This window comes from Accipiter gentilis, chromosome Z (assembly GCF_929443795.1).
Source record: "Accipiter gentilis chromosome Z, bAccGen1.1, whole genome shotgun sequence".
Taxonomy (NCBI): Eukaryota; Metazoa; Chordata; class Aves; order Accipitriformes; family Accipitridae; genus Astur; species Astur gentilis.
The window spans coordinates 44047743-44075350 of NC_064919.1; the positions used below are offsets into that span (position 1 = coordinate 44047743).

Consider the following 27608-nt stretch of genomic DNA (forward strand, 5'->3'; position numbering starts at 1 on the left):
GGTGCAGCACACTTTGTGGCTTTCCATGAGGAAAGCTGAATCTTATGCATGCCCATGTTTTGCTTTCTTTGGGCCAACTGAGGTAAACTCCTCCCCTAGAGGAAGGTTCAGTCTCTGCCTGCTTCCTTAACTGCAAATATTTAAGGCTTTGCCCCTACGTGGTTACTTGCTCCTATCATTTTGTGCATACCACCCCCTTTCCTGGGTTTTGCCATAAATGGCCTTTAAACCCAGAGAAAAGTTACAGGTTTGGTTATCTCCAAGGAGGACCCACAAAAGACAAATAAAGACATGGGGTGTTGTAAACAAACAATAGAAACCTTCTCTCCCTTTGATCAGATCCTTGTATTACTCACTGAGAAACAAAATCAGCAGGAAGGAGAGAAAACAAGTCTTGAGTCTTCCTATACACTGAAAACAAAACAACCTCAGTTGGCCCTCTGTCCTCTGGGAACACAGAAAGGGTTAGCACTAACCATTATACTGCCCCATGAGACAGGAGAGATGAGCAAAATCATCTTAAAAGATGAACGGACCTTGAAAAGAGGCTATTCCGTTTTACTGATGTTCTGTCCTTCAGCATTTCTGCATCCTTCCATGGTGAAGCATTTGTTGCTCTGCTTTTGTTTCACTGACAGGCTGGCACACCTCTTTGCTAGGGCATGCCATCCACAGAGGCTTCTATCACAGAATCATAGAATTCTTTAGGTTGGAAAAGACCTTCAAGATCATCAAGTCCAACCATCATCCATGCCCATTAAACCATGTTCTTGAGTGCCTTGTCTACGTGCTTTTTTAATACCTCCAGGGATGGTGACTCCACCACTTCCCTGGGCAACCTATTCCAATGTCTGACAACCCTCTCAGTGAAGAAATTTTTCCTCTAACATCCAACCTAAACCTCCTGTGCAGCAACTTGAGGCCATTTCCTCTTGTCCTATCACTTGGGAGAAAAGACCAGCACCCACCCCACTACAATCTTCTTTCAGGTAGTTGTAAAGAGCAATAAGGTCTCCCCTCAGCCTCCTTTTCTCCAGACTAAACAGCCCCAGTTCCCTCAGCCACTCCTCATAAGACTTGTGCTCCAGGCCCCTCACCAACTTGGTTGCCCTTCTCTGGACATGCTCCAGCACCTCCATGTCTTTCCTGTAGTGAGAGGCCAATATCCCCATAGGGCATTTCTCCCTCAGCCCCTATTAAGAGTTTCAGAGTCCCAGTACTTATGGGTAACAAAGGCAGTTGTAATTGGCAGCATGTGCATGAAACTTTGTCTTTACTGCTGGGCTGTGCCAGATACCTCTACTGCAGCCACAAAACAGTCAAAAGATTATTACATGGTACTAGCTTCAAACACAAGCCCTACAAGGTCTCACTTAGAGGTCATTCAAATGAAGTCACTAAAGGCTTGTAGGACTGAACATGCTGAGGGTTTTTTGGGATCAGATCCTCAACAACTGCAAAGAAAAGATTACTTTTCTTTTGTCCTGTTGCACATGCGCTGAAAAATAAGTCTTCCTCTGTTTCCATACAAATATAGCACATGGCTTCGTTTTTCAAGCTTAAAAAGATCTCCTTATTGTAGACCACACATCACCTCCTTTGCTGACCTATTTTTTCTGTCCTGCATCCTCCAAAGGACTAAGATTGTAATGTGTATGCTTATAAAACACGAATTATTCCGTGTGTAAAGGTCATGAGGTTTCTACAGCCTGGGTGACTTCTCATCATTCTCCAGGGTCTGACAACCTCCCCAAATCCTAGGGAAGGATATGAATGAGACTATGTCATGCCCCTTACATGGAGCTTTGCTTAAGCAAACAGTGGTGCTCATACTTGCAACTGCTCTGTAAGTTACGCTAAACTATAGCCCAGCAGGATTTGAGAACATTTCAAAGCCTTTTTTAATAGCAGTAGGATAGATGCCTATTCTAATAGCTCTGATAGAAAACCCGACATGCCCCATTGATACAGTGAGAAAAGAAAAGCTGTGGCTTGACAATGGGAACAGCAGGACTTTCCCAGATCATTTCTCTTGCAAAAACATCACATATTTTCTCTTCTCCCCTCTTGGATCAGCATGTTATTTCATGTAACATGAAAACTAACACAACTAGCTGACAGATCTAGCAGAGAACATGAGAAATCTCATTCCACTCACTTGAGCTCTAAATTATGTTTCTCTACATTGCAGACAAAGAAGGAAGAGTCCTCCTTCTCTGCTAAAACAAATTTGGTGAGGGAGCAAAAGTCTCAACTACGTACAGCCCCTTGCAAGCAGACTGCATGCCATACAGTCCTGGGCCTCTTGCCCTTCAGTGGATCAGAGGCAATGGCATGCTCTGTATGCCCCCATGGCTGCAGACAGCTAGGCACCACTCACTCAGTCAGCATACAGCACGCCTGTCCAGTCAGCAAGCCAAACAGAGGTAGGCTTAAAATAGGAGCAGAGAGTGCCTTGGTTCCACTACAGACAACAAACCAACAGGTCTGTTTCTCAACAAAGTTTCCTTCAGACATCTGTTTAAATAAGGGCTTTGTAAATTTTCACTAACACTTATAAACCCCCTCCCATATATCAATAAAACTTTATTTTAGAGAAAGAGAATGAACACAGATACATTAATCAAAAGTCAACTATACAATATGTCAGCAGCTAATGAAAAACAAGGGCCTGTACTCCTTTAGGATAACAACAGCTTCCCACAGGTCCTCTATGATAACGATCTGTCAGACCCCCAGTACCAACAGTGACAACACAACCAACCAGCCACTAAATGGGATCTTTTAAAGCTGTGGCCCATGATGAGGTTGAGGACAAGTTCAGTCTTTGCCAATGTGCTTTCAGCACCTAAAAGCATCTTGGTTTTGAGTTGATAATTACAGTGTGCTGAGCCAAGCAGCTGTCACTAAGGAACAGGAGCTGCCCAAATGAAGCAAAATGCATAGAAGTTTACTGCTGAGTAATCACACAATAATGAATCCAGTTACAGCCTTTTGAGGCATAGAAGTGAAAGACAGAAAGAGGGAGGGGGAAAAAAAAGAGCAAAGGGAGGAAGAAAGAGCTTTGAACATTTTGTTCCAGTCAGCTTCCAAGAAAATGAAAACACCAGGCATGATTCAAATGAAGGATGCCCTCCCATAGCACCGTTCCTGGAGAAGTGGCCACTGGGCAGATACCCGAGACACGTATATCCCAAAGCACACAGACCCAGTCTTTGCCAAGATGTGAACTCTCACTGATGGCAGCACACATACGTAGCAGGGAAAACAAGAAGAACGGCAGAAATGGCTGAATGAACTTTATTCAGGATCTGACATACGATGTCAGTATAATGAACATGACCTAAAGAAGAGTGTTACACTCATAAGCAGACTGAGTTGGCAGCTCTGACCAATTAGTACCAGTTAATTTTATGGCAATAGCTAGTACACACGTATGATATTCTGTAAAAGCTTAATGTCATCATAAATCACAGTCACCTTCTCCCCTGTGCCCTTTATATTTGGAAAGTACTTACAGTTGAATCTTCTGTAATACTTGTTGTAGACTGAAATGAATGCAAATGTAATTCTGGCAATCTCTGCAAGAAGCCAAAAATGCATGCACCAGAAAAGTTCTCTTCTCACCTAGAATCTGTATGACTGTTGCTTTTAAAAAACAAAACTGTTTTGTTCCAACTACTGTACACCATGATACTTACAGCAACTGTAGTCGGCACAGAACAAAGGTAGCCAAAAATGTAGGGTTTTTTCTCTGCTTCCTTCTGAAGTTCAAGTTCTCTCCCAGAGCAATAAATACCAGCTGCCTACATACTCATGTACTTGGAAAGCATTTTGAGCAGCAGTAACCAAGACAAATGGCTGCTACATTTGTTGAACTATAATGGCAGAACACCAGATACTACTTATCAGTAAAGGAAATATTAAAAATTACCATCATTTTATTGTTACTAGTGAAACAGCTGGATTTTTGTCCTCAAGTTGCTCAGAACTGGCACTTGCAGCTAAGAGACGGGTGTTGTCCACTGATATGCACACTGTCTGCACTTAACTAAAACACTGAGGTACACAAAGCATTATTGTTAGCCCTTCAGACAAGATGTCACCAGGGTACATTAACAGACCACTTTACAAGCAGTGTTGATTAACTGCTGCCTCCTGCAAGACCACCACCAGCAGGAGGGCAAGTACAGACCTGCTTTTAGGAGGGACTGGTCTGAAGCCTGTTAGGGTGCTGGAGGGCTACTTTGCCTTTTGGTAGTCCAGCATCCACAAAATGGTCCTCAAGCAATTTCCAGGACTCTGTTTCTGGTTCTAGCCTGCCCTTCTGATGAGAATTTTAAGCAGAAGAGGAAGGGTCAAAAGCTAACATAATTATTTATAAACCATTTTCAAGATTTATTAGGTGTTTTTTCCAGTATTTTCCCACTTAAAATTCTCACCTAACTTAGAGGCTAGTGCGTTGCTTTCACCGTTGCTTCTGTTGCATTTATTCTTCCCTTGTTGTAACATTTTCTTCGATAGGAGAATAGTAATTCAGCCACATGTTCCAAGAATCTAATAGGCTCTAACTGCAAAAATAACCATTACTGATTTGCATTTTTCCTTACAGAGAAACTACAGAGAGGCAACATCATTTGCTTCTGAAACCTAGACACAGAGATGAAAAGGTTTTTGTCATCAGCATTTTGGCTAACAACTCTTATGAGGCTTCTGCTGAGTAAATCCCCCTATCATTGTCCCGTTCCCCCCCCCGCCCCCGAAAATAAGTCCAGAAGTCCAGAAATGCTTACCTAGCTGTTTCATAACAGGGGGGGGGGGTTTTAAAATATTAATTATTTTCTCTTTGGACAGTATCAGAAAGCTATTAAGTGTAAGTTTTGTATTTGTCAAAGTTCTTATTTGGTGTATTTTGAAAACAATGGCCCAAACTCCTCGCTGCCATCACTTTCTTGATTTCAAAATCTCAAGTGGAAACTCTTCAGATACAGATTTGGCTGCAATGAATACTTTCTTTTGTTTTTACAGATTCTGGCCTCCTTAAAGTTTAAGTGCATTATAATACAGTCAAAAATAAAAGCAACTGGAAAGAAAAAAAGCACATGCAGAAAAAAGATTTTACAACACTTTCTCTTGCATTGCCTTCAGTGCTATCTTGTATGCCATGAAACTAATCCTGCTCTTACTTACAAAATGGAAACTGGGAAATTCAGTGGAGTCCTTCTAGATGAACAGTCACAAGGACAAGCTGCTGAAGAAAGCAATTAAGAAACCCACAGCATCCCTTAATTTAAGACACACCAAAAAAAAAAAAAGAGACTTGCTATAAACCTATGAAAATGTGAGGTCTGCTGCTTCACGAAGTGCCCTAATTCTTTGCTTATTCCAGACTGTACATTGTTAGTTTACAGTCTTTTTATGTACAATCCTGCATAAAAATAAAAAGGCCCTCAGGGATTAACATACCACAACCAGCACTTCAAAACTACTTGCTGTAGCTCCCTTTCCACACCTTCATAAATGTAAACAATTCGAGATTTCTGAACAGGAGCTACTGGAATCATTTTCTTTCATATTGTGCCAAGCAGGCATCAGAAATGGCAGTTGCTGTGGCAATTGGGGAAAATGGTAAACTGCATCCTAATGAGAGCTATTCTAGCTAAGCATCCAAACAACATCATTGGGAAAAATCTCTTCTCCAGACTATTTTGAATGGTATTTTTGCCCATAATTAACCAAGTTGAAAGCTAGCTACAGTAGCTAGGAACAAGTGGTTTGAGAACCTGTATTATCCCTGCTACTGCACCAAAAGTACTGTGCTTTCACATACGGACCTTGCTGAAAGCAGCCCTAGTTAAGGACAGCTGTGATGACTCCTGCTCCAGTATAGCATTTTTAGTTCAAGCCCAGCTCCGCAGCAGTCTGATACAACTTTCCCAAATCAGTGACAGGCCTGTCACTGGCATCGAGGGGAACCTGAAACAAGCAGTTTCACAGAAAAGAGGTACATCTTGCCTCAGAAATACCTCAGAAATTGGACACGTTGTGAGTGTGAATGAAGACTGTACATACATAGCAAATGTGCTATATGCTGCAGCTTTCCACCCAGTAATTCGTATCTACAGATATATAGGAGAGGAGGATCATCCACACCATGGGGTTTATTGTCTCCAGTGAGAAGCACAAGACTGAACTGCTGATAGGCTTGGGAAAGAACATCCACATCATGGAGTTTATTGTCTCCAGTGAGGAGTGCAAGATTGAACCGCTGATAGGCTTGGGAAAGGACACAAGAGATTAAATATGGGCAGCATGCAGTATGAACTCTGAAAAAAAAGAAAAGGAAGATGACTAAACTGCTCCAGTTCAAAAGAAAGGGAATCTCCAGACCTCAGTTGATTAGTAGTGCTAATCAGATTTTCTCCTGTTTTCTCACTTAAGCATTTTAGGTCCTGTTAATTTAGACGTCTTCACCCTGAAAAGCCTGTTACAGCTGCTCAGGAACAAGCTAAACATCTGCCCTGCAAAGACTTCCCTTAAAGATTTTACAGAACATTTTAATTAAATGCTATCCCTAGTACAGCAAGAATTTGTCTATAACCAAACCAATGCCACAGCCACTTGTTTCTGCACAGTGTTTTTTGATGTTACACTAGGCAATCATATTTGGGGTATGCTTAGAAAAAAAAGACAGAAACTTTTGCTAGCTTATTTATCACTACTTCTTAGTGACTCAACTTTATTTCGATGCCACGTATTGCACAGCTGCCAGCCTGTTGGAAATATTTCTGCATCCCACTTGGTTAGTTATCCTACAATTTCAAAAGCTTGTGATCTCTTATGGAAGTTTGCAGATGTAGCTCCTTCACCCTCCCCAGCTATAGCATGACAATGCATGCCAGAACACAGGCTCTGGCACAGACTTTGGAGATGGATGTGGAAAGGTTACACAATCTTGCAATAAATTCATTATGATCAAGCAGCACCAGTTAAAGCAATCACTCTCCTGGCCAAAGAAGTAACTGAGGAAAAGAAAAACAAAAACCCCAAGTCTTCGCTTTTCTGATGTCCTGTTGCATCAAAGCACAGGTTGCAACAAGCTGAGAAAATGTAATGTGCTTCAACGTCTTTTTCAGTTGCTATGGTACAGTTTCTTATGGAAAATTCCTTGTTCTGCGTGATGTTTTTCCTGCCTCATTTGGGATGGCAGAACCGTTCCTTGTGTCACCTGAGAAACCGGGCTGTCAGTTTCCACCTATTGGTGAGAAAGAAACTCATCAGCAGCAGAACTCAATGGAAAATTCCTCGGGTAGAAGTTTCTGCGCTGGAGGCCAACATGACACCAGGGAGGAAGGACGGATGGGTCAGGGGCTGAGGGGGCCACGCAGGAGATCTGGCTTCCACCTCAGCGTCAGCCACAGATTTCCTGTGTGAGCTGGGGCAAAGGATTTAATCTCTGGGACCCCCTGCTTGTGCAGGCAGGAAACAAAGCATCCTTCCCCCATACTTCACCCTGTACATGAAGCCCCAGGTCTGTAACCTGCCCACAGGCCAGCCAATTAGCTCCAGGTTACAGGAGTGGGACTATAGCCCAAAAGCTCTTCAGGCAGGAGTTATTTGCAGCTGTGGAGTCCCACAGTGCTTCGCACAGTGAGGTCTTGTTTGGACCTTGGGGCTCTGAATTAATGCGTGCAAATAATAATAAATAATTGCATTGTTCTCTGCTCTGAAGGAGAAATATCAACATAGGCAAGGAGGGAAAATTCCAGCTTTACTGTACAGCCAAGCAGGAAAAAACATTTGGCTTTCAGAGGAGATCTGCAATCTGTTTTCTGCATAGATAATACCAAAAATTGCCAGAAAAAAATGGTATAAAAATGATATTATAGCATCACACTAGTGATATAAAGCAATCAGAGATAGGGCCTTTTCACTAGGGGAATTTCTTTTATGGATTAGTTGGAAGTAATCTGATTTTAATGTGACATTTTTCCTGCTGGAATGTTTTTCCTTCCAATCAAAAAATAATTAGATTCCACCAAAGCATGGTTTAAAAAAAAAAAAAAAAAAAGTCATTAACATTTTAATGCGGTTGGATACCTGCTGTACTTCAGAATGCCAAAATTCCCATGGGCTCCCTATGGTGATGAGAAGAGCTTTTGACCTCTCTGAGGAAATGGGTTTTGAAAATAATAAACGCATAAGTGCTTGAAAAGAAACACCTTTAGTAACATCTATCATGCGAATGAAGAGCATTCAAGATGTGACAATACACTTTGCACTCCATGGGACAAATTTTCTGTTGGTGCCAATACTTAAAGCTCCATTGACTTCAGTGGAGTTTCACCCTTTAATCCAAGAAGATTTGGACTTGTTGGATATCACTTGCAGTTACATACAACCACTTTTGTCTTTTAGAGTCCCTCCCCTTCACAGATAAGTTCAACAAGAAAATTAATGGAAACAGGTGTAGGAATGAAAGAAAATGTGCCAAATATTAATTGAACACAAGTCAAGACATTCAAAATTTTGATTCCCACAGCACCGATTTCAGCATAAAGCCAGCTGAAAAATTGACTGAAAAATGTTAATGGTGTAAAATAAAGTTTTAAAGATTCAGCAGCAGGAAAATACTGATTTTCAGTTACCTTTTTGGCTTTCTAAAACAAAGAATCAAATTCAACACGCCAAAGTGCAAAAAACTTCCCCCCCAAAACGAATTTGAAATATTTGTCCAAATAATTTAGTATTTTAAAATGGAAAGTTTATTTAAATTTTATTGAAGATGCACATTTTTCCATTTCAACATTTCAATTTGAAACTTGAGACAAAATTGAATCAAGTGCCCTCTGCTTTAACTTATGTTCTGATTTTATAGCAGAAAGTAATTTTGAAATGCTGAAATCTCCCATGGGAGAAAGAGTCTATTTTTGAACAGCTTTACTTCTGTGCATTTAAAATATCAGCTATTACCCTGGAACTCTGGAGGGGGAAGAGTTGTACTGAACATGGAATAATTCAGTAAAGGCTGCATTATTCCAGTTGTACAAGGTGGTAAAGGCTCTAGGACCTTCCTCTCTCACTTTGCATCATGGTGGAGGAACCACCGTTTCAAGGCTACCATCAAATGAAGAACTGGATGCCAATCTCATACAGAAGCCTATGCAGGATGCCTGCACAACAGCGCATTGCTCCACTGACCATTTTCCTCATTCTTATCCAGAGGCTACCAAATTTGACTCCCAAGAAAATTATCCAGTAAAAATCATGTGGAAGTGGAAAAGATGTCTAGAATGGAGGTTAAAACTCAGCTTTAAGCATGGCAAAGTTGTAAGGAAGATCTAATGAAGTTATATAAGTTTGAACCAAAACCTAAGATTTGAATACAATTGATTTTTAACGAACTTTACGTCCTGATCTCAATGCTGTGAGATAAAAGTAATTGCTCAGAAAATCTCTTCCAGACTGAACAAAATGATAACCGTCAAAGAAAGATTCTGCAATTTAATTCCTATGCTACCGCAGATACTCTTCAATGTGCAAATCCTCTGGAAGAGCAAAAGTTCTGCATACAGCAGTATTTTTGTGCTAGAATCCACCATTTGGATTATGATGGGCCATCTCATCTTCAGTAAGGTTGGTGCTCTTACATAAATATTCCTAATACAAAGAAAATCTGCAGAATGGCTCCTCTGCTTTTCAGCAGCCAATGCAAATCATGATATGTCTTAAATATCCAGTCCCTTTAATAATCACAAGCACTGCTGTTACATTTCCCTTATCCCAGAACCCTAGTAATCTTTCTTGCCATATTTCCAACAGCACAAGTAGCAGCTGGGGTCTGGGGGGTGGGGGGCATGGATGGGTATGGAAATAAACTGTGATCCAGAAGAGCTTTTTGTTCTTCAGCTGTCTTGTATGCTATTGATCCTTCACACTCCCCAAAGATCCAAGGTATTTTATAATTATGACCATAATGAAATGCCATCAGATATTCAAGAGGACTTCCCTCCTGAACATCTAGAGAAGCAATAAACATCAGTTTAAAAGCTATGACACCAATCAACAAATGGTTAAAGCTGCAGATACAAGGCCATGCCATGCCAACCTCCAGTTCTTTTCACTGAGGCTCCAGGAGAGCATGGAAAAAATTCCCTTCCCAACCCGACCTGGACATTCAATTAGCTGGCTGTCAGGATGAAATGCAGAAAAGAAGGGAAGCTCGATGAATACATCAGCCTAGTGAAAAGCAATTAAAAAGATCCTTAATCAAACACTGCTGCTTTTAACAAGTCAGGTAATGCATCAAAAGCAAAGCCTATTTGCCCAAATCCTTTTGCTCCCTGAATCCAAATCCTCAAGTCAGGGAGGGCAAAACCTAGGTAGCAACTTCAATTGCTTGAACTTTGGACCAGCACAGCTGCAAAATATTGGCTTAATTGGAGTAAATGACCAACAGGCCTACCCTTTTGTCTTTCTTATCTTTTATTTCCTTTTTCCTCCTGCACCCTCTCCTTCCTTCTCTTTGTCTGGGAGAGGGAGATTTGTACACATAACTGTTGCACAGGGTGCCACTTCTTATTGGAGGCCTCACTGGTTATTGGTTGGATACATGCAAGTCACAGGCTTTTGTATTTTCCCTGCAGTTTCCCTATTGTCTGGGCAGTATTTATCTGCTTCATCTTTATGATGTTGGTTCAGTTTTGTCCTGTCTAATGAGTTTTATTAGTAATTGTGTCTCAGAGTTTATATTTATGATGCCATGTGTAGAACAGTGTCACCCCTAACAACATGTTTGCTGGGTTAAACAACACCTAGAGATAAGAATATTTTCTCCATGTTTGCAACACAGGAAGTATCCCCTGTAGAAAAGCCTGAGGACATATAGTAAATTCTGTCCATACAGAGCAGCTGCCTGTTAAAGTTAACAAGGAAAATGTTAAAAGTCTGCATTGCCTTTCTTTTGTTCTGTAATCTTGCTATAAAAGAGTATGTTAAGAGACTGAATATATTCATACACTTAATTTTTTTTTGCATTCAGGGGTACAGTGTGCATTTCGTAAGTCTTTATGCTATTTTTCCATGATGCTTTGCTCTACCACCTTTCACTGGGTTGAAAAGGAGGGGAGAAGAAACTCTTGTCTCCTATGAATCACCATCACCCTCTGTGGATCAGACTGAGTACTAGCTGCCCAGAACTGCGATTTTATTTAGTCATCCTACAGCTTGTACAACTTAACACACCACACACTAAGAACTTCAATAATTCAAGTGTAGCAGGATGCAGAAATTCTTAGCTTGCACAGTATTAAATGCCTCATTAGTTTACTTAAAAGCAACAACCCAAAAGCTAACTTCAAATACACTCTTGTCAGAGACAATGAAGTTTGTCACAGATGAGGTTAGATAAAGCTTGTTCCATCACAGAATCTGAGTCACAAAGAAATCAGTCCTTGCTGGTTTTGGCTCAAACATGTTCAGATAGGCTTTGATCTATGGCCTTCTTAGCCTGATTACCCAGACAGTTGACATGCCATGCAAAACTCCAAGTTCAGCTCAGCACTGAAATGGCTTCTCCAGATCTGCCAGCAGAAAGCAGCTCAGGGAATGATGAGCAGCTTGTGACCACAGAGGGTTTATACCCAACCTTGTAAACTAATATTTCCTTTTCTTACTATACGAGCATGGGGATCTAGGAAAGATTTAAACCCAGGATTGCTATCTTTCCTTAGACTGCATTCCATTTAAATAATTGCCCTTCTTTCTTAAAAATGAAAACTCCCGCATGGAGAGTTTTGTTCTTAGCAGCATCTTTGTTCTTAGCACTTCTCTGAATTTGTCTGTATTTCTGAGGGAGATACCTAAAAAAGTCCTCTGTAAGAGGAGAGAAATTCAGGGAACTATTCTGACACAGCTTTGCTGCAGCCTGCTGCCGTATTTCTTTATCATAGGGCAGAGAGTAGTCTCTCAGCCATTAAAATGTCTCCCAGCACAGCCTTTGGGTGCATTCGTGGAAGAATCAAAGTTTCAGGAAGACAGCTCTTGAGATGGTTTAGCTAATGAATAGTGTGGATTTTAACATGTATGCTTGTATACAGCATACTTCTAGAGAAAGGTCACAGAAAGCGTAACAAAATATTTCTTAAAAGCCTTTATGGTCATTTGGATGGGATGACTGGTCTAATGAGACCAAGAACTCACTGTGGGTGGGCACAGCTATTTATATATGATGAAAAATAAATACCACACACTCAGGCAGAGTCCATCGCAAGACTAGACCAAAACCAATAAAATTCAAAGACTCTGTACACTTTCTCTCCATTATTAAGAAAAACACCCGATGCTTTTCCCATAGAAAGTGCTCTACGTATTTCTGTGTACATATTGTGTCAATAAACACAAGCTGCAGAGTTGAGATGGCAAAGCTGTCTTCTATGGGAGCAATGAACACCTGTGTGCTTTGGTCTATCCTGAAGCCATCCTATCTTGCAGTCAAGGAAATTTACCAGTCCAAGGTAAATCTCTTACCAGTCTGTTTAATGTAGCCATTTACCACAGTCCTGTTTCAGATGTTGAGGCCAAACTGAAAACACAGAGATCAATAGGCTGGAAAGACTCATGTTGATCAAAATGGGAAATCAATTCTGGATTTAGCCTCTAGAGGAAAGCTATTGCTGCAAAGAAAAGTTGAAACTTCTGCCTCCTTCCTCATTTCTGAAAGATATACTTTATTTTGCACTGAGTTTATTCCTCAGTATGCAGGCTTCTCTAAAATGCTGCCATTAAAAGAGGCAAAAACTTACAACCTTAAAGTGCAATACAACATTGTGATAAACGTGTGAAACAAATTCCAGCAAGGAAATGTGCTGCATCAGAATGCATAATGCAAAAGACTTCAATGAGTTCAGAAACAGTCACCTTCTAGTAAAATAAGGATTGTTCCAAACAGCTGAATTCAGATTAGCTTGCAGAAGGATTCACTGCATCTGCAAGGAAAGCAAAAGACTCGTGCCTTCCTTTCCAGAGGCAAAAGGCAAGACAAAAAGGAAGTATGTTCTCCAAGAAGGACTGTGTGAATTTGAGGCTTGAGTCTGTGCTCCTACACCACATCTTCAGGATGAGAACTGCGATTTACTGTGTCTGAAACCACACTTCACTGAAAACAAGCACCTGATGTCTCCTCTCAGGTTTAGGCACAAGACTGAAAGGACTCTTCCTGCAAGGCTGAGTTGAGCGCAGAGCTTTTGGGCTTCACGTGTGATGCCTGCTGGGGCTGGCTGTGGCAGCTGAAGGGGTCCAGCCCATGAATCCAACCTCCCCAGTGGTGGCCAGAGAATTAAAGCAACTTGAAGTCAAAGGCAGCCACAGGCTGCAGGAGCTGACGGATGGCAAACTTGTCTCTGCCCTTCCCCTGCTGCAGAGGGATGGGCAGCAGTCCCTTCTCCAGGCACATTGTGAATGCAGCGGGGGTAGAGCCCTCTGAGCACTACCAAAGGCTGATCCTGGTCATTACATTAGGTGCAGGACACTAACACAACTCTGATGATGCTAACACTGTTCCACGTCATTGCCTGCCAGGACAGATGAGCATCAGCTCTCTGCTGTAATGGCTGGGGGTGCCAGCGAGCCACGAGCCTCTCTGGCCTTTTAGCTGCTTCCTATCCCTCTTTTCCTCTGTTCTCCTGGTTGTGTGGGTTTCAGCCACAGGAGAATATAAATATGTTGCTGTTAATGTTAGGGAAGCTGCTATGTGCCATAAAGGGAATATCTGCTGGTTTATTAGACAGGGTTAGTACTTAAAACTTTATGTCACAGAGCATAAGCCAATCTCTACATATTGGAAGACCTGGAAGAAACGTACTCGTTAAGGTTGATTAGATACTTATTTGATGAAGGGTTTTTCCCTGTACTCGGCACTCGTGAGGATGCACCCGGAGTGCTGTGTTCCATTTTGGGCCCCTCACTACAGGAAAGACATTGAGGTGCTGGAGCGTGTCCAGAGAAGGGCAACCAAGCTGGTGAGGGGCCTGGAGCACAAGTCTTATGAGGAGCGGCTGAGGGAACTGGGGTTGTTCAGTCTGGAGAAAAGGAGGCTGAGGGGAGACCTTATTGCTCTTTACAACTACCTGAAAGGGGGGTGTAGCAAGGGGGGTGCTGGTCTTTTCTCCCAAGTACCAAGTGATATGACAAGAGGAAATGGCCTCAAGTTGCTCCAGGGGAGGTTTAGATTGTATATTAGGAAAAACTTCTTCACTGAGAGGGTTGTCAGGCATTGGAACAGGCTGCCCAGGGAAATGGTGTTGTCACCATCCCTGGAGGTATTCAAAAAATATGTAGACAAGGCACTTCACGACATAGTTTAGTGGGCATGGTGGTATTGGGTTATGGTTGGACCTGATGATCTTAAAGGTCTTTTCCAAAGTAAACAATTCTATCATTCCATAATAGGTACAGTACCAGCTATTTTTAGGTATCAGAAAAGTTACTGCTGAGATCCACTGTAGCAATTTGTCCATTCCTGAACTGAGCAGATACAGTATGCAAAATGAGGTGAGAATTTATCATCAACATAGACAGGAATGGCATTGCTGGACAATAACACAAATCATTTTAGTTTCACCTGCTGATACAGCACCTTTGTGCACTCCCCATTGCACAAGTGAACTCACAGACTGAAGCATTACAAGCACATGAGAATATGGACAGTCCTGGAAAGAGCAACTCTGTGTAACAGAGTACTTCCACGTCTAAATCAGAGGATAAAGAATAAGCCCATAAGCTTTTGCCTTGTACTTTACCACCCAAGCAGGAGCTTCTCAAGCTTTCCCACACAGTGCTGGTCAATGCATTTCTGTCTGGAGGCAATCCCATTGCTATTCCAGTCTCAACAGCCTCTTAAGTGGAGACTGCAAATACTGCAAAACAGTTACTTTTCTTCTGATGAGAATAAAACAGGGACAAGACAAATCATGCCCTCCCGCACAAGCGATCAGAGCAAATCAGTCATGTATTGTTCTTTCTTTGCCAAAGGCTGAGACTGAGGTTCTTTTGTTTCTTCGCCATTTGTTTCTCTCTTTTTCTGTTTCTCTCTACTTTGTGTGGGACATGTTCCCCTTGATGGGTATTGTTTTCAGCTATTTCTTTTTTGTTTGTTAAGGCAGCCACAGGCCTTCCAAGCTGTGGGCACCAAAAAAATCAGAGCACATCCTTGAAAGACAGCCTAAGAAACCAAATCTAAACAAATCCTAAGCAACACTCAGAAATGAAAGGAGCTGTGTGGGAATGGCTTCACTTCAGAAAGTCTCTAACTGAAACTGTAGCTCAAAGAAGTATTCATAAAGGCAGTTCAAAATTCTGTCAAATCTGTATTCCCCTCAAACTGATACAAACTGGAGATTGTTTGAAGTTAGATTTGGCTTCTCACTATCCAATCTTGGGAATAAATAACCATGTGATAGAAACAACCACCCTATTTTCCATTCTTTCTTTCTTTCCAGTGCTGTGGGAAACAAACCAAGGTGGGAGGAGGGAAGAGGGGAAGGAAGTGCCACTGTGAAGACAGCTTTGCTTCCCATCTCCTTAACTCTGACTCCAACCCTCCAGTACAACTCAGTGCCACTCAAGGGATCCTCTTGGAGACAGAAAGCCTTTTCCTGCACCCTGTGACCTGTACAATTACTGACTTTCAACAGTTTCCAGCAACCAGTTCTCAAAGGCATTTAGGTAGCTAAAGGCGAAGCAATCATTTACTGGAATTGTCCAAAGTACTAAGCTGACTAACACTCTGATTTCTATTGACCAGACTTTACACTTCAAGCTGTTCAGGAGCTTTTCAGAAAACTGGTTAGTTGGTGATTTAGCATCTGAATGCCTTTGAGATGCTCTTTTCATGTGCCTACCTCACATCTGAGAATGGAATTTAGATTCCTGAAATGCAGAAATTAAAAAAAAAAATCCCCAGAGAGATTATTAGTTATACAGAGATCCACTGCAATTTACAGAAACAGCTGGTAATTGGTATGTATACACCACATATTTTTTCTAAATGCAAACAATACCCCCATGCATATGTTTTCCATTTAAATGTTTAATTGCCCCCCAAAACTATTGGGCGTCGCTAGCCAGAGGTACTGCACAACTTTTCATCAACAGAACTTTAACGATTTCAGACCTTGTTGCAGGGTCTTGACTTAGGTTATTTGACACTTCTTTGCCCTGCAGGGGTTTTTACTTCAATCACAGCGATTCCCCAGCAATCTGCAAATAATAGTCTTCAATTATTATGGGCATTGATGGGCTAGAGATAAGACCTAGCAAGTGTTCACCTCACACCAGATCTGTATGCCTCATGACTTAATCCATACACTGGTCTTTGAAGAGCAATAACCCATCCTCTGGAATGTCCTGCTCAAAAACAGGCTGAGAAATTCATAGCAACCCTCACGGCCCAGAACTACTGAGCTCAAGGGCTGCCTGTCTCTCCATGTTCCCCTCAGTCATAGTCTCCCTAAGCAGAGGTCCCTTTGGCATCCTTGGCTGAGAGAGCAGCTGGTATCGAAAGGTGCTCTCGTTTCTGTCCAACAAATCAAAAGAAAACTAGCTTAAGGGAAAGTGTGAAAGGGAGGGCTCTAAAAGATGATCATAAAGATACATTTCAGTGGCTGGGGTTTTAAATCTGTTAATTAATGATGGAAGTGTGTTCCTGGAATTGTATACCCCCGTAATCATATTTTTTTAATGAGTCAAAAATGCTGAGCTCAGGTATTTTATTATATAGCATATATGTCTGAACTAAAATGGGTATATTAATTACACACCTTCCAGTGAGAAAAAAACAGCCTTATCATTTTTCCCAAACTGCTGTTGTGGAAAATGATAAGTCTGTTGAGAGGGAGGCTTAATTACTAAGTTAATGCTGAAAAAAATTATTTGAAGAATATTACAGAATATTTCTGAATACTACCGTGTTACTTCTATCTCTGAGAACATTTTAAATGGCTGTTAGGTTCCATTTGCTGCTGGCCTACCCTCTGCCCATAACACACATGTAGCTAAGCCTGAGACAATGAGGAGCTCCCTAGCAAAATCCTGTCAAAACTAAACCAAATGTATTTGGACCTTATGAACCTTGGTGGCATTTTTGCTGGTTTCTCAAGGTTTCTTAAGACAGAATGATAATCAAGCTGCACAGACCACAGAGTAAAAAAAGTCTGGAAGATCAGACACCCCAGAGCAGCTAATAAGCACTCCTGCTTGCAGGGCCAGACAGGGTAGGGGCGGCAGGACGAGCGTTCTGCATCCCAGCCATGCAGATCCACCACCAGTGCGATGCGGTGGGGGAAGCACCTCTCTCACAGAATCTGATAGCCAGAGTACAAATATTGTAGGAAAGGGAGGGACAGAGCAGGTGAACTCCTGCTGGGGGTGTGGGCTGACATGCAAGCCAATACACCCCATTCATACACATAGGAGGGGTATGCATATATTCCGAGTGGGCCATGGACCCTTCTGCAGTTCTGATGGCTCTAGGCATAACGTAACCCATCGCTGTCTGGTGCCTCCCTGCACTAGGCAGATCTGCAAACCTGTAAAGCCAACTACACAATCTCCTCCAGGACACAAGCTGCTAAACCACCTCAAAAGTCACTGTCTCAAAGCACTGACAGCCTTAATTCCTCAGAGACAGCTACCAGGGGGAGGTGTGAAGATGTTATACACAGCTGAAAAGCAGCACTGCTCATACTGCAACTGCAATAAATACTACCCTGTCTTAACCGATTCTTATTGTGGACAACTATATTCCTCACCATTTTCTCCCAAAATTCATCTTTGGGTGAGCTTGTGCTCAGGGATAACTGTGTTTTACACACGTTTCTTAATAATGTGCACTTACTTGGTGATGGAAGTCAGAAGTAGGGTTTATGAAATAATTTTGGCTACAAAGTTATTTGATTTACTTCTGTTTTTCTCATATTTGAGTATTTATTAGACCTAAAATTTCTCATTTTATTCTTATTTATACTACCTTGCTTCCCTGGAATCTGCATTTCTCATTTAGCCAAAACTCACTAACACAAAGGAATAAATCCAAGGCCCAATCCTGCTCCCATACTTAGGATCATGATAAGGAGGTTTTCACAATGGATTACTTTTTTCCCATTCAGCTTAAATATAACTACTACCCATTTAATCTCCATCATGTTATTTTCCCATTATGCTTTTAAATACACATGCATATATAAAATCAACATCCATAGAACTTAGTATGCAGCACAGAGTCTGAAAGGCATAATTTTATCATTACAATATAAATGGTGCTATTTGTCATTTAGGTATTACTGATTTAGCTACATATTTTGGTGCCAAAATAGTGTATGTATTTCTGCTACAGATGTACTGTCAAAGGACAAACTGAATGTACTGATGCTACTGAGATTACACCTACTAAAAAAGCACCATGTTGGGCTTTTTGATCTTGACTAATACCCTAATTGCAGAGAATACTTGCGCCTATATTTCATTTCATTTCAACTTTCATGAAGTCCTTAAGCGGGCTCTTCACATGAAGCCCATGGTTGGGCTTAATGTTGACAGTGCATTGCAGTGCTCTGCTGAAGAAAAATAGTGTGCTATCTTAAGTTTATCTGACATATTTACACAAGAAGGTGCACACTCTACCTGAATTTTGACACAGGACACTTTCCTGAGAGTGCATGTTTCACACTGTCTCGCCTTGTACTCTGTCTCTGTAATTGAAATGCATACTTTGGATCTTCATTGCTCAGATCTCCTTAAAACATCCACTATTTAGACAGAAGTATGTTTCATGTGCTATATTTCCAGGTGATGAAACATTCATGCTAGTCATAAATTAAAGGTCAGGGTCCAAGCTGTTCTTTCTTGCAGTTGCATTTCCAGCATTTGGACCCTCAGAGCAAGTAGTTTACTGAATAATTCAGGTCACAGAACAACAGTCTGTGTGATGAAATGCAAATATTTTGCTGAAAGCATGATTTCTTGCCTATTTTATTAGATGTAAATGGACTTCATGGACAGATCAAGACTGAAACACAAGTAACTTCTGGGGGCAAAAGTGATTCTATAGGTTCACCTCCACACTAAATGTGGAAATATTCCTTCCTTTCCAAATCAGAATTTTTAAGAAGGTAGAAACCCATGCTTTTCAAGTTGAAGGCTTCTGCCATTGGGACAATTTCTTCCATCTGGTTGGAAAACAAAAAAACCCCGCAGGTCTGCTGAGTCTCAGAATGAGCAGCAGGAGTTAAAAAATCTAATTTCCCATGAATTTATTTATTCCCTCTTACATTTTATTTGTTGGGCAAAGGAAGTATGTGACCACATCATTGGCAAAAATATCTGATACTCAATACGCTATGGTCTGGGAGACAAATCTCTTGCCCAATTAACAGAAGTCAAATGCAACAAACGAAGTACACCACTCATGTATATGGCTGCCATTTCTGATGTATGTATGACTTCATGAACAATTGCAAAGACACACATTTTAAATGATGACTGCAGTCAGGGATTAAAACATGCAATCAAACTACAGAAGTATTTAGTCAAGATGATAAAATACACCTTCATATATCTTTATATCTTTATTCAGCCAATACGTCTCCTACGCATTTACCTAGCCAATAAAATATCTCCAGAGCAAGACACACAATGGGATCGGGACAACCAGAAAATATAATATGTATATCGCTCCTTGTAATCTCAACCTCAATCATATTTGGCCTTCAGCATCTAAAGCTTTTTGGTTTTCAGCATCTGATGATCCTGAAGCAAGTGCCCTGTTAAGCCTCCCAACCTCTGAATCCCAACTACCAATGAATGTCAAGACTGGCAAGTTCAGCTTGGACAGCTAGCTTTTTCCTCCCAGTCTGGATTTCACTAAGGCTGATCAGTTTTGCTCCTCTGCATTCTGGCTGTTGAGGTCATGGTGTCTTTTATAGGAAAATGAGCTGCTTATAAATTTTCAGCTCTGCAGACTTTGGGAGTTGATGGAAAATCCCCAGGCTTCCAGCTTAGCTGGCTAAGAAACCACTACAGCAGCCGTTCCTTTGTGGTCACTCAGATATAAAAGCCTTTCAAAAGAGATGGAAATGCTGACAGAGTGTTTCCCTTGGGATACCCTTCTTCTGGACACAGGGACCAACGCCGTCTATTTTTTACCTTGCAATGTGTGTCAAAAATTACCCCTATTCCTCAAAACTGTGAGAAAGCGTAGGGTGACAGACACAACCTAAAACAGGCCATAATTTGTTAGGTGGAAATAAAGTCAAACAGATTGTCCACTTCAGGCAGTCTGCTCATGGCGTATTGCTATTTTCTACAGCATACCGTGTGTGCACGATGCACAGCACATGGAAATGAACAAATCTGCTGCTCTGGGTCAGAGGCCTGATAAATCCCTGCAGCGCGGAGGCTCTCTTGGTGAATTTTCCTTTTTGCCAGCAGTTTTTGTATCACCGGAATCTCATGTTCCTGCTCTGCAGTGAGAGCCCGTGCATCCAGCAAGGAAACACATGCCTGGGGGCCAGGCTCTGCTGTGGGAATCCCGGGGCAAGGATGCCTGAGAAATACAAACCAAGTGACTACATACCCTCCTTCTGTTCAGTCTACCTGGAAATACAGCAACTATTTCTTTTTTATATCAAATAGCCCATTGCTAGTGATCCAAGGGTTGGGGAGAAGGTTGTCAGCCTACTCCAAAACTAAGAGCAACCAGCCCGCTTTCTGGGGTGTGAGTGGTCAGAGCCACAGAAACAACTGGGTATTGAACTAAAGGTAGCTGCACCCTTCCACAAATGGCCTGGGAGAGGAAATGACAGTCAGCAGGTCCTGGTATCTGCCTGCTCCCCTGTGCTCTCTGCGGCAGTCCATGCCAGGGCCACCTCCCCAGGCTAGCAGAGCAGGGCCAGCTCTGCACCCTTACATGCTGCCATCATGCTCAAATACTCCTAAATCAAGAAACTGAGTTTAAAAAGAACCACAATGTAATAAACAAAGAAAAACAAATCCAGATCTTTTTTTTCTGTTTCCTTAGCCTTCTGGGGTCTACTTCACATTCTCAAGCTTTTCTTCACTTTTTTTTTTTTTCATTCTAAAATGAAATCTGACATCATCACCAGACTCCAAGACCTATGGTTTTAAAGACAAAAGTCCAGTACTGTGGGAGTCATGATAAAATGATAAGAATAACACTCTTATTTCTTCTCTCCCTTAAAATTCATTCAAGAAGGTGGTGGACTGAAGCAGAGGATTTCTGCAACTTTCCTGCCTAACAGGGACAACCAAAGTCCCGCTATGTATATGTTAAAAAGAAATCTATAGTGAAAGAAGAAGGAAAGTCAGTAAAAGACTGAGATCACCTTTAACTAAATGGTGTAACAATCCCTGAAATACAAATTAAAATCCCTAAGCATAAATTGAAAAGTTCAGTGTTCAAAATGGGATAGAAGAGGGACGCTCTCAAAACTTCTGCCTTTAAAATTAGCATCACACATGCAATTAGTGATTTTACTGTGGAACTGGAGCTATAGACTGTAAATTCATTTTTTCAGGTCAGCCAAATAAATCAAGATTAATTTACAATAATTATTTATGCCAACTTGTAATCAGCTGCAGACTTTCCCTAATAGAGGCCAACTGGAAGTACAATAATTATTATCTAAACTGCACATTCACACTCCTATGCTTGAGGGAACACAATCCCAAACTGCAGAAATATAGACGAAATATTAAGAATATCCCATTAATATACCTAAATTTCCCACATGAAAGCCATAATCCACACCACATCATCTGAAACTCAATGGCTGTATGTATGGCCAGCCACTAAAAACATCTTGCCACTAAACCACCCACTGAGTAATCAACAAGCCTGCCCAGTATGGTATTTTCCATTGTTGATAACATCTTTAGGGGTAAAATTGAGTGCCTTGCAAATACAGATTAGCTGGGAAGTACAGACTGATGTCAATGCAGCTGCTACATATCCACCGTAGGGGGCTTGAAACCTGGAGCTTGCAAACCTTCCCATGAAAGGGCAAAGCTCCAGCCTCAGCCTTCCCTCCAGTTGCACTCAAACAACCACAGTGACTTCATGAGGCAGAGGTGGGGGTTACTGGGGTGAGATTCAGAGAACAATTTGATTCCTGAAATCTCCAAACCACCTGCAAGCAGTTTCTTACCCAAGTTCTGTCCTCAGAGTCTCAACCTGGGCACTTCCACTGACGTTTTACACATGCCCTCTCCTCAGGTTTTGGTTTTCACATTACTGCCAACACAGCAATATTATTTACTGACTGCATTTCCACCATTAATCACAGAAATGTCAGAACAATGGGCTGATACATTCCAAGAACTGGGCTGCAAGCTAAATGATGAATGAAAAAAGACCACAGCCGTTCATAGGGGAAAATGGCTTTGTTTCTTTTGTCCTGTTTCAACAGGTCTGGTAGGCTCAGTTGGCCACTTTCGCAACTATGATTTCTGTGCAGAGATGTAGAAGACTAATTTTTGAAATGTCATGGTATCAATGAAAATACCAAATAGCTTAGGGGCTGTGACAGCTCGTAAGATTAGTGAAGCTAACCACCTAGCGTTAGTCAGCACTTATGCCCATGCTATATTACATCACCCAGTTGATTTCAGGGGACAAAAATCTTTGCAAGGTTTGCCATCCATGCAAGGTTTCTGCACCTGGTGATGTTACTTCACTACAAAGTTATGGCCCAATTTTCAACAGCAATGACTGAACACTGTTCGTAATTCCCAGGCAAGAGGTTTGCAGGCTCATGCTAATACATGTAGCACAACCTGGTTTATAATGACTTAAGTGCAAAGAGCATTTCACGAAGTCCAGGCTGTGGACTCTGTCTCACACATCTGAAAGCAGAGTTGTCACTGATTGCCAAGTACTGCCAAAGAGGAAACACCTTTTGATTTCACACAAAAAGGAATGAAGAAGTCTGGTACGTGTCTGAAACGTGTCTGTGCACGACAGACTGTAAACTTTCAAGCTGGAAATATTCAAGTTATTGGAGTGGCAGATGAGCCCACCAGCCAGCAGCAACCAAGGGTACATGGCAAGGAAAGGAAAAACCAGGAATGCTGGGACACGGTGTCAGACAGACAAGTGCTGAAGAAGCATCAGTGGGTTTGCTGGTGGGGAAAATGGGTAGTTAACATGATAGGCAGCTGGAGTGGGAAATATCAGCCAATTCCAGTTGGAAGATGAAGAGTAATTTCCTACCATTATGCCAATTAAAGGTACAGATGAGTGTTTGTCCTGAAACCTGGGACAGAAATGCAGTCCTGAGTGATGACTGGAACCTGACCCCTCTAGCCGATGGGTCTTCAGTCCTCAGTTTGCTTTTCCCACCTTAAAAGCTGTCTCTCAAGAGGAGGAAAGTGCTATAACGTTTAGCATGAGACTGACCTTTAGAAGCTACTGCTCTTCAGGATTTAGTTATTCAGTAGCAAAAGTACCAATTTACTGACACAGTGATGGAATTTCAAACTAAATTGATCACAAACTATTTTTAAAATATGGCTTAAGTAGATAACAAAAAAGAAACTCCACTTGCTAGTCACAGCAGACGTACTCCTTCAACTTCTGTGAAAACTGCAATACCATCTGCATACAGTTTCACCTAGCTCGAAGTCTCACCTCCTTCCACAGACAAACATAAGCTAAATACAGAAGAATCTTTTCCAGCACGACTATCAGTGATTGCCGTTTAATGCTAGCAGACAATGGAACTTAGACCAGATAGGAAATAAACATAAATGTTAATTATCTTGCTGGAGATGAGAAACCAGATGACATCTGGAGCTGGCATTATTGTAAACAGGAAAAAAGTACGAGAGCTACTTAGCTTAGAGGTTTATAAATACCAGATATACACATCAGGAGGAGGGTGGCAGGCTAAGAAAGGACAAGTGCAGCTCTGTAATAATAAGCGAATGAGAGAGATGGAAAGAAAGTGTATGTGAAATTATTTCTTAGAAGACCATTTTTGTCCGAGGTAATTTTAATTATGCTTTTTATTGGACAGATGTTCAGTGTGGTAGGAGAAATCTGCCTTGGTATATACACTACCACAGTTTACCTGATTCTCTTTGCTAAAGCAATAAAACCACAAGGACTGGGACCACCATGGCAACGTGGCAGAATGCAGAGCATCAGCCCCACAAACCTCCTCAGCACACCATATCAAAGTCTTGAGCCACATCCTGCAAGCATTTATGCCCAAACTGAACTTCATGTACTGTGATTAATTTCCCTGACACCATGTGGGTTTCATTGCAGCACACAAAACCAAACACGGACTTCTGTATTTTTAGGATCAGGACCTACTTAGCACTAGTCAGCCATGATTTAATGTATCCGTACTTCACGTGCATCTTACTAAATGTGAGAGAATTCTGTGTTTTGGTACAGTTTGGGTTTTTCCCCAGAACAGCACGTATGTTGTTCCAACTTTAATGCTGAAAGTTAAATACTCTGTACTCACTAATGTTTATTTAAACAATTATAATGTTGTCTAATGCAGCTGGGAACAGAGGTACAATAGCCTCATATTTAAAAGCATGGCCTTATGTATAACATTAGAAACCTCTAGTGGGCATGTTGCCTGTTTCTGATTCCCTAGCAGCTTCTGTTCTTCATAGGAATTAATGTTCTAATCAGAATGCATCTATGTAACATCTTCCTTGAGCTGATCAAGTACCAGCAATTCAAGTACCTTATGCATCCCACTGCATACACTAGGCCAGATTATTTAAATATCCTCTGGTAGAAGAAATAATGGGGTATTTCTAATCACAAAATTGTGCCACACAATAAAGCTACAGTAAGAGCAAACATCAGGGATGTACAATAAAGAGCAGAAAAAGACCTTCTGTTGTGTTGCAGGAGCATCCTTCTGTGGCTTGTGCTTAGATGTAGATTAAGCATTAAAATTCACAAGATACGTAGGTAGTCCAGCATCAGTCTTTGCAACCTTAGAAGTCGTGCATACACATATGCATGCATGCCCTCATTCACAGGTCAAGAAAGATTCCTATTATGGCATTTAAGCTTTGCAAAGTTGGAGGCAAAGGTTTCTGACCTTGGCAGTAAGCCCCTAGACTACAGTTTGCTCTATGAAGCAGTATCATTCAGGAGAGGATGTAGCATCCCTTAGTTGCAAGCCCAGTGCTCAGCAGCTATACTGGGAATCTCTAGAGGGACTTCCCAGAGAAACAGTTCAGACTTCCAGTGACACTTCAGAAATGTATGTACATTCACACACACACACAAAATGAGTGAAAAAGAGGCAGGAACAACCTTCTCTGAAATACTTAAAGACCTTAATGTACTGATGAAAAATAGTAAGCCATGCAGTTACTTACTATGAATCACAATATCCTTTAGGTATTTTTTCAGTTATCTGCTGCAATGCTAATCACTGGTTCATAAATCAACATTTCACATGTCCAATTCTAAAACTGTTACTAGCATCTGAAGTTAGGGATACTCTTTTTTAACTATTCATAGTTAATTATGTTTAACACTTCATATTTTTTCACATTTCACCTGCTTCTAACTGAACATTAAAGAATTTGTATGTGACATTTATTGTCTACCATGCAACCTTCTGCTCTACTTTTAAATATTCAACATCTTTTCTGGCTGTAGTGGTTGAATTATTCAACGGAATTACAATAATTGCAGTTTTAACCCTTATCATTCTTATAACTTTACAAATACTCAGATTTCAAAGTTAGGTTATGTTCATTGCTAATACAATCAAATTAAAAGCAGCATGTATGTAACAATACTGACTTCTACTTCTGACTCAGGATTTGTTTTCTCCCAAGAACACATTCAGTGCACAGGACTGGCCAAAGACCACTGAAATCAATGGAAAGGCTACCGGTGACTTTGATGGAATACGAATCGGGCTTTGTGTGTAACACTGCTGACTTCACTGACTCATCATAAGGGCTGAATTTGGCTTCGACAGATGTAAAGCGGTTCATCTCATGTGCCTTTAACAAATTGCATACATTTTAACCCCACCCTTCCACTCCCAAGAATTTAGAGCATTTTGTTCTGCTAGCTTTGTTAAGGAGCCCGAGCACTTGCACAGGTAAAATGAATGACTGAAACACATACAGTTGTTTGTACTTACAGGTGTCTGGCTTGAGCTGATTGTTGGTAATTCCAAAATACTGGGGATTTTCGATGACGGGAATCTTCGTCATCCCAATGATGACTGCGTCAGGACCCCCCTCAGAAGAAGATGGAGTGTTACTGCCATTTGAGATGTGGTGGAGGGGACTGGCTGAATCATCGTCATTGCTGATAACTGAAGAAGGACCTAGAGTTAGAAACAAAGATTTTTTCTATAACTCAGCACATGATTCCCTTCCCTCAGACGATTCTTTTTTTTTTTTTTTTTTTTTTGGACTAGTTTGTCTTCCATCCCCATAGTCAACAGTTCTCTTCGTGTGCCTTGTTGACCTTACCTCAGGAATTCTGTATGTCTGGAGAATAGCGGGGTTTTCCCATTAGGAGTTGAAACATGAAGCAAATTTTTGTACTGGTATATCACCTAGACTAAATACGTCAGAGTCCAGTCTGTCACTGGGCAAGATCTCCAAATTTGTTGAACTCCTTCTGCCTTTCTCAGAAATAAGCTATGATATACACACATTAAATTTTTTACCTTATGCCCTACTTGGATCACACAGCAATAATTGCCACAAATCCAGGGAATGCCTGCCCTCCCTTTGAGATGGCATAATAAGAAGACAAAAGACACAGAGGAGATGGACTCATCCTAATGTAGGAAGCTGGTAATTTCTGAAAGACAACATATTATTGCTTGAGAGCCAAAATCCAGGGGACAATCTGAACAGTCACAGAAGGGGCAGAGCAGATGCTGAGAAGAGTAGTGGGAAAGACACATCCCACCCCAGTGCAAAATCTGGGGTCACTGCAGAGAGGCTCATCCAGCCCAGGAGAATATCCCACTGGTTCCACCATCCATACCTGAATCTAGTCACCTTCCAGAAAGATGTTTATTTTGATCAGTAATTCAGTGACAGTTTTTGTTTTGTGGTTTATATTTTTAGCAAAAGTGCCAAGGAGATAAAGCCTTGTAAATCAGTAAAAAAATCCTGCTTAGCACAGTGTCCCACTTCTGTGAGCTGCAGGGGCCTTTGATCTAACACCAAGACCAGCACTGGTGACATTTGAACTCTTGTCATCTCACCCTGCCACTTAAATTCCACATTACATCTTCCCGTTTACATCCAGCATTCAAAGAAAACCAGAATCACCATTTAGCAGAGACAACGTTTTGCGTAATGTCCCAGCAGAGATCACACACATCACAATTCACTTCATTCTCCATCCATGCTAACCAGGGTTTTTGGGTGGCATTCACGTCTTCTAATTGTAACAATCAAAAGACAATGCTAGAAACAGATAGAAAAATTCACCCTCTGGAAATGCCTAACCTGCAATGGCATCATCAGACAGGTGGGGTGAATGTCCCCCCAGAGAAGGGGGCAGCATAGAGGAT

General features: G+C 41.3%; 1 protein-coding gene across 4 annotated transcripts in view; it reads right to left on the minus strand.

Annotated features, from left to right (window-relative positions):
• Positions 1-27608, minus strand: part of NTRK2 (neurotrophic receptor tyrosine kinase 2) — a 213529-nt gene that overhangs the window by 61339 nt on the left and 124582 nt on the right. For 3 of the 4 annotated variants that reach the window (XM_049795658.1, XM_049795659.1, XM_049795663.1), the window contains one exon: positions 26211-26399. In XM_049795658.1, the coding sequence (XP_049651615.1) occupies positions 26211-26399 (189 nt within the window). Of the gene's footprint in view, positions 1-6801; positions 7256-26210; positions 26400-27608 lie in introns of those variants that run through there. The other variant, XM_049795660.1, reaches the window with a different exon arrangement.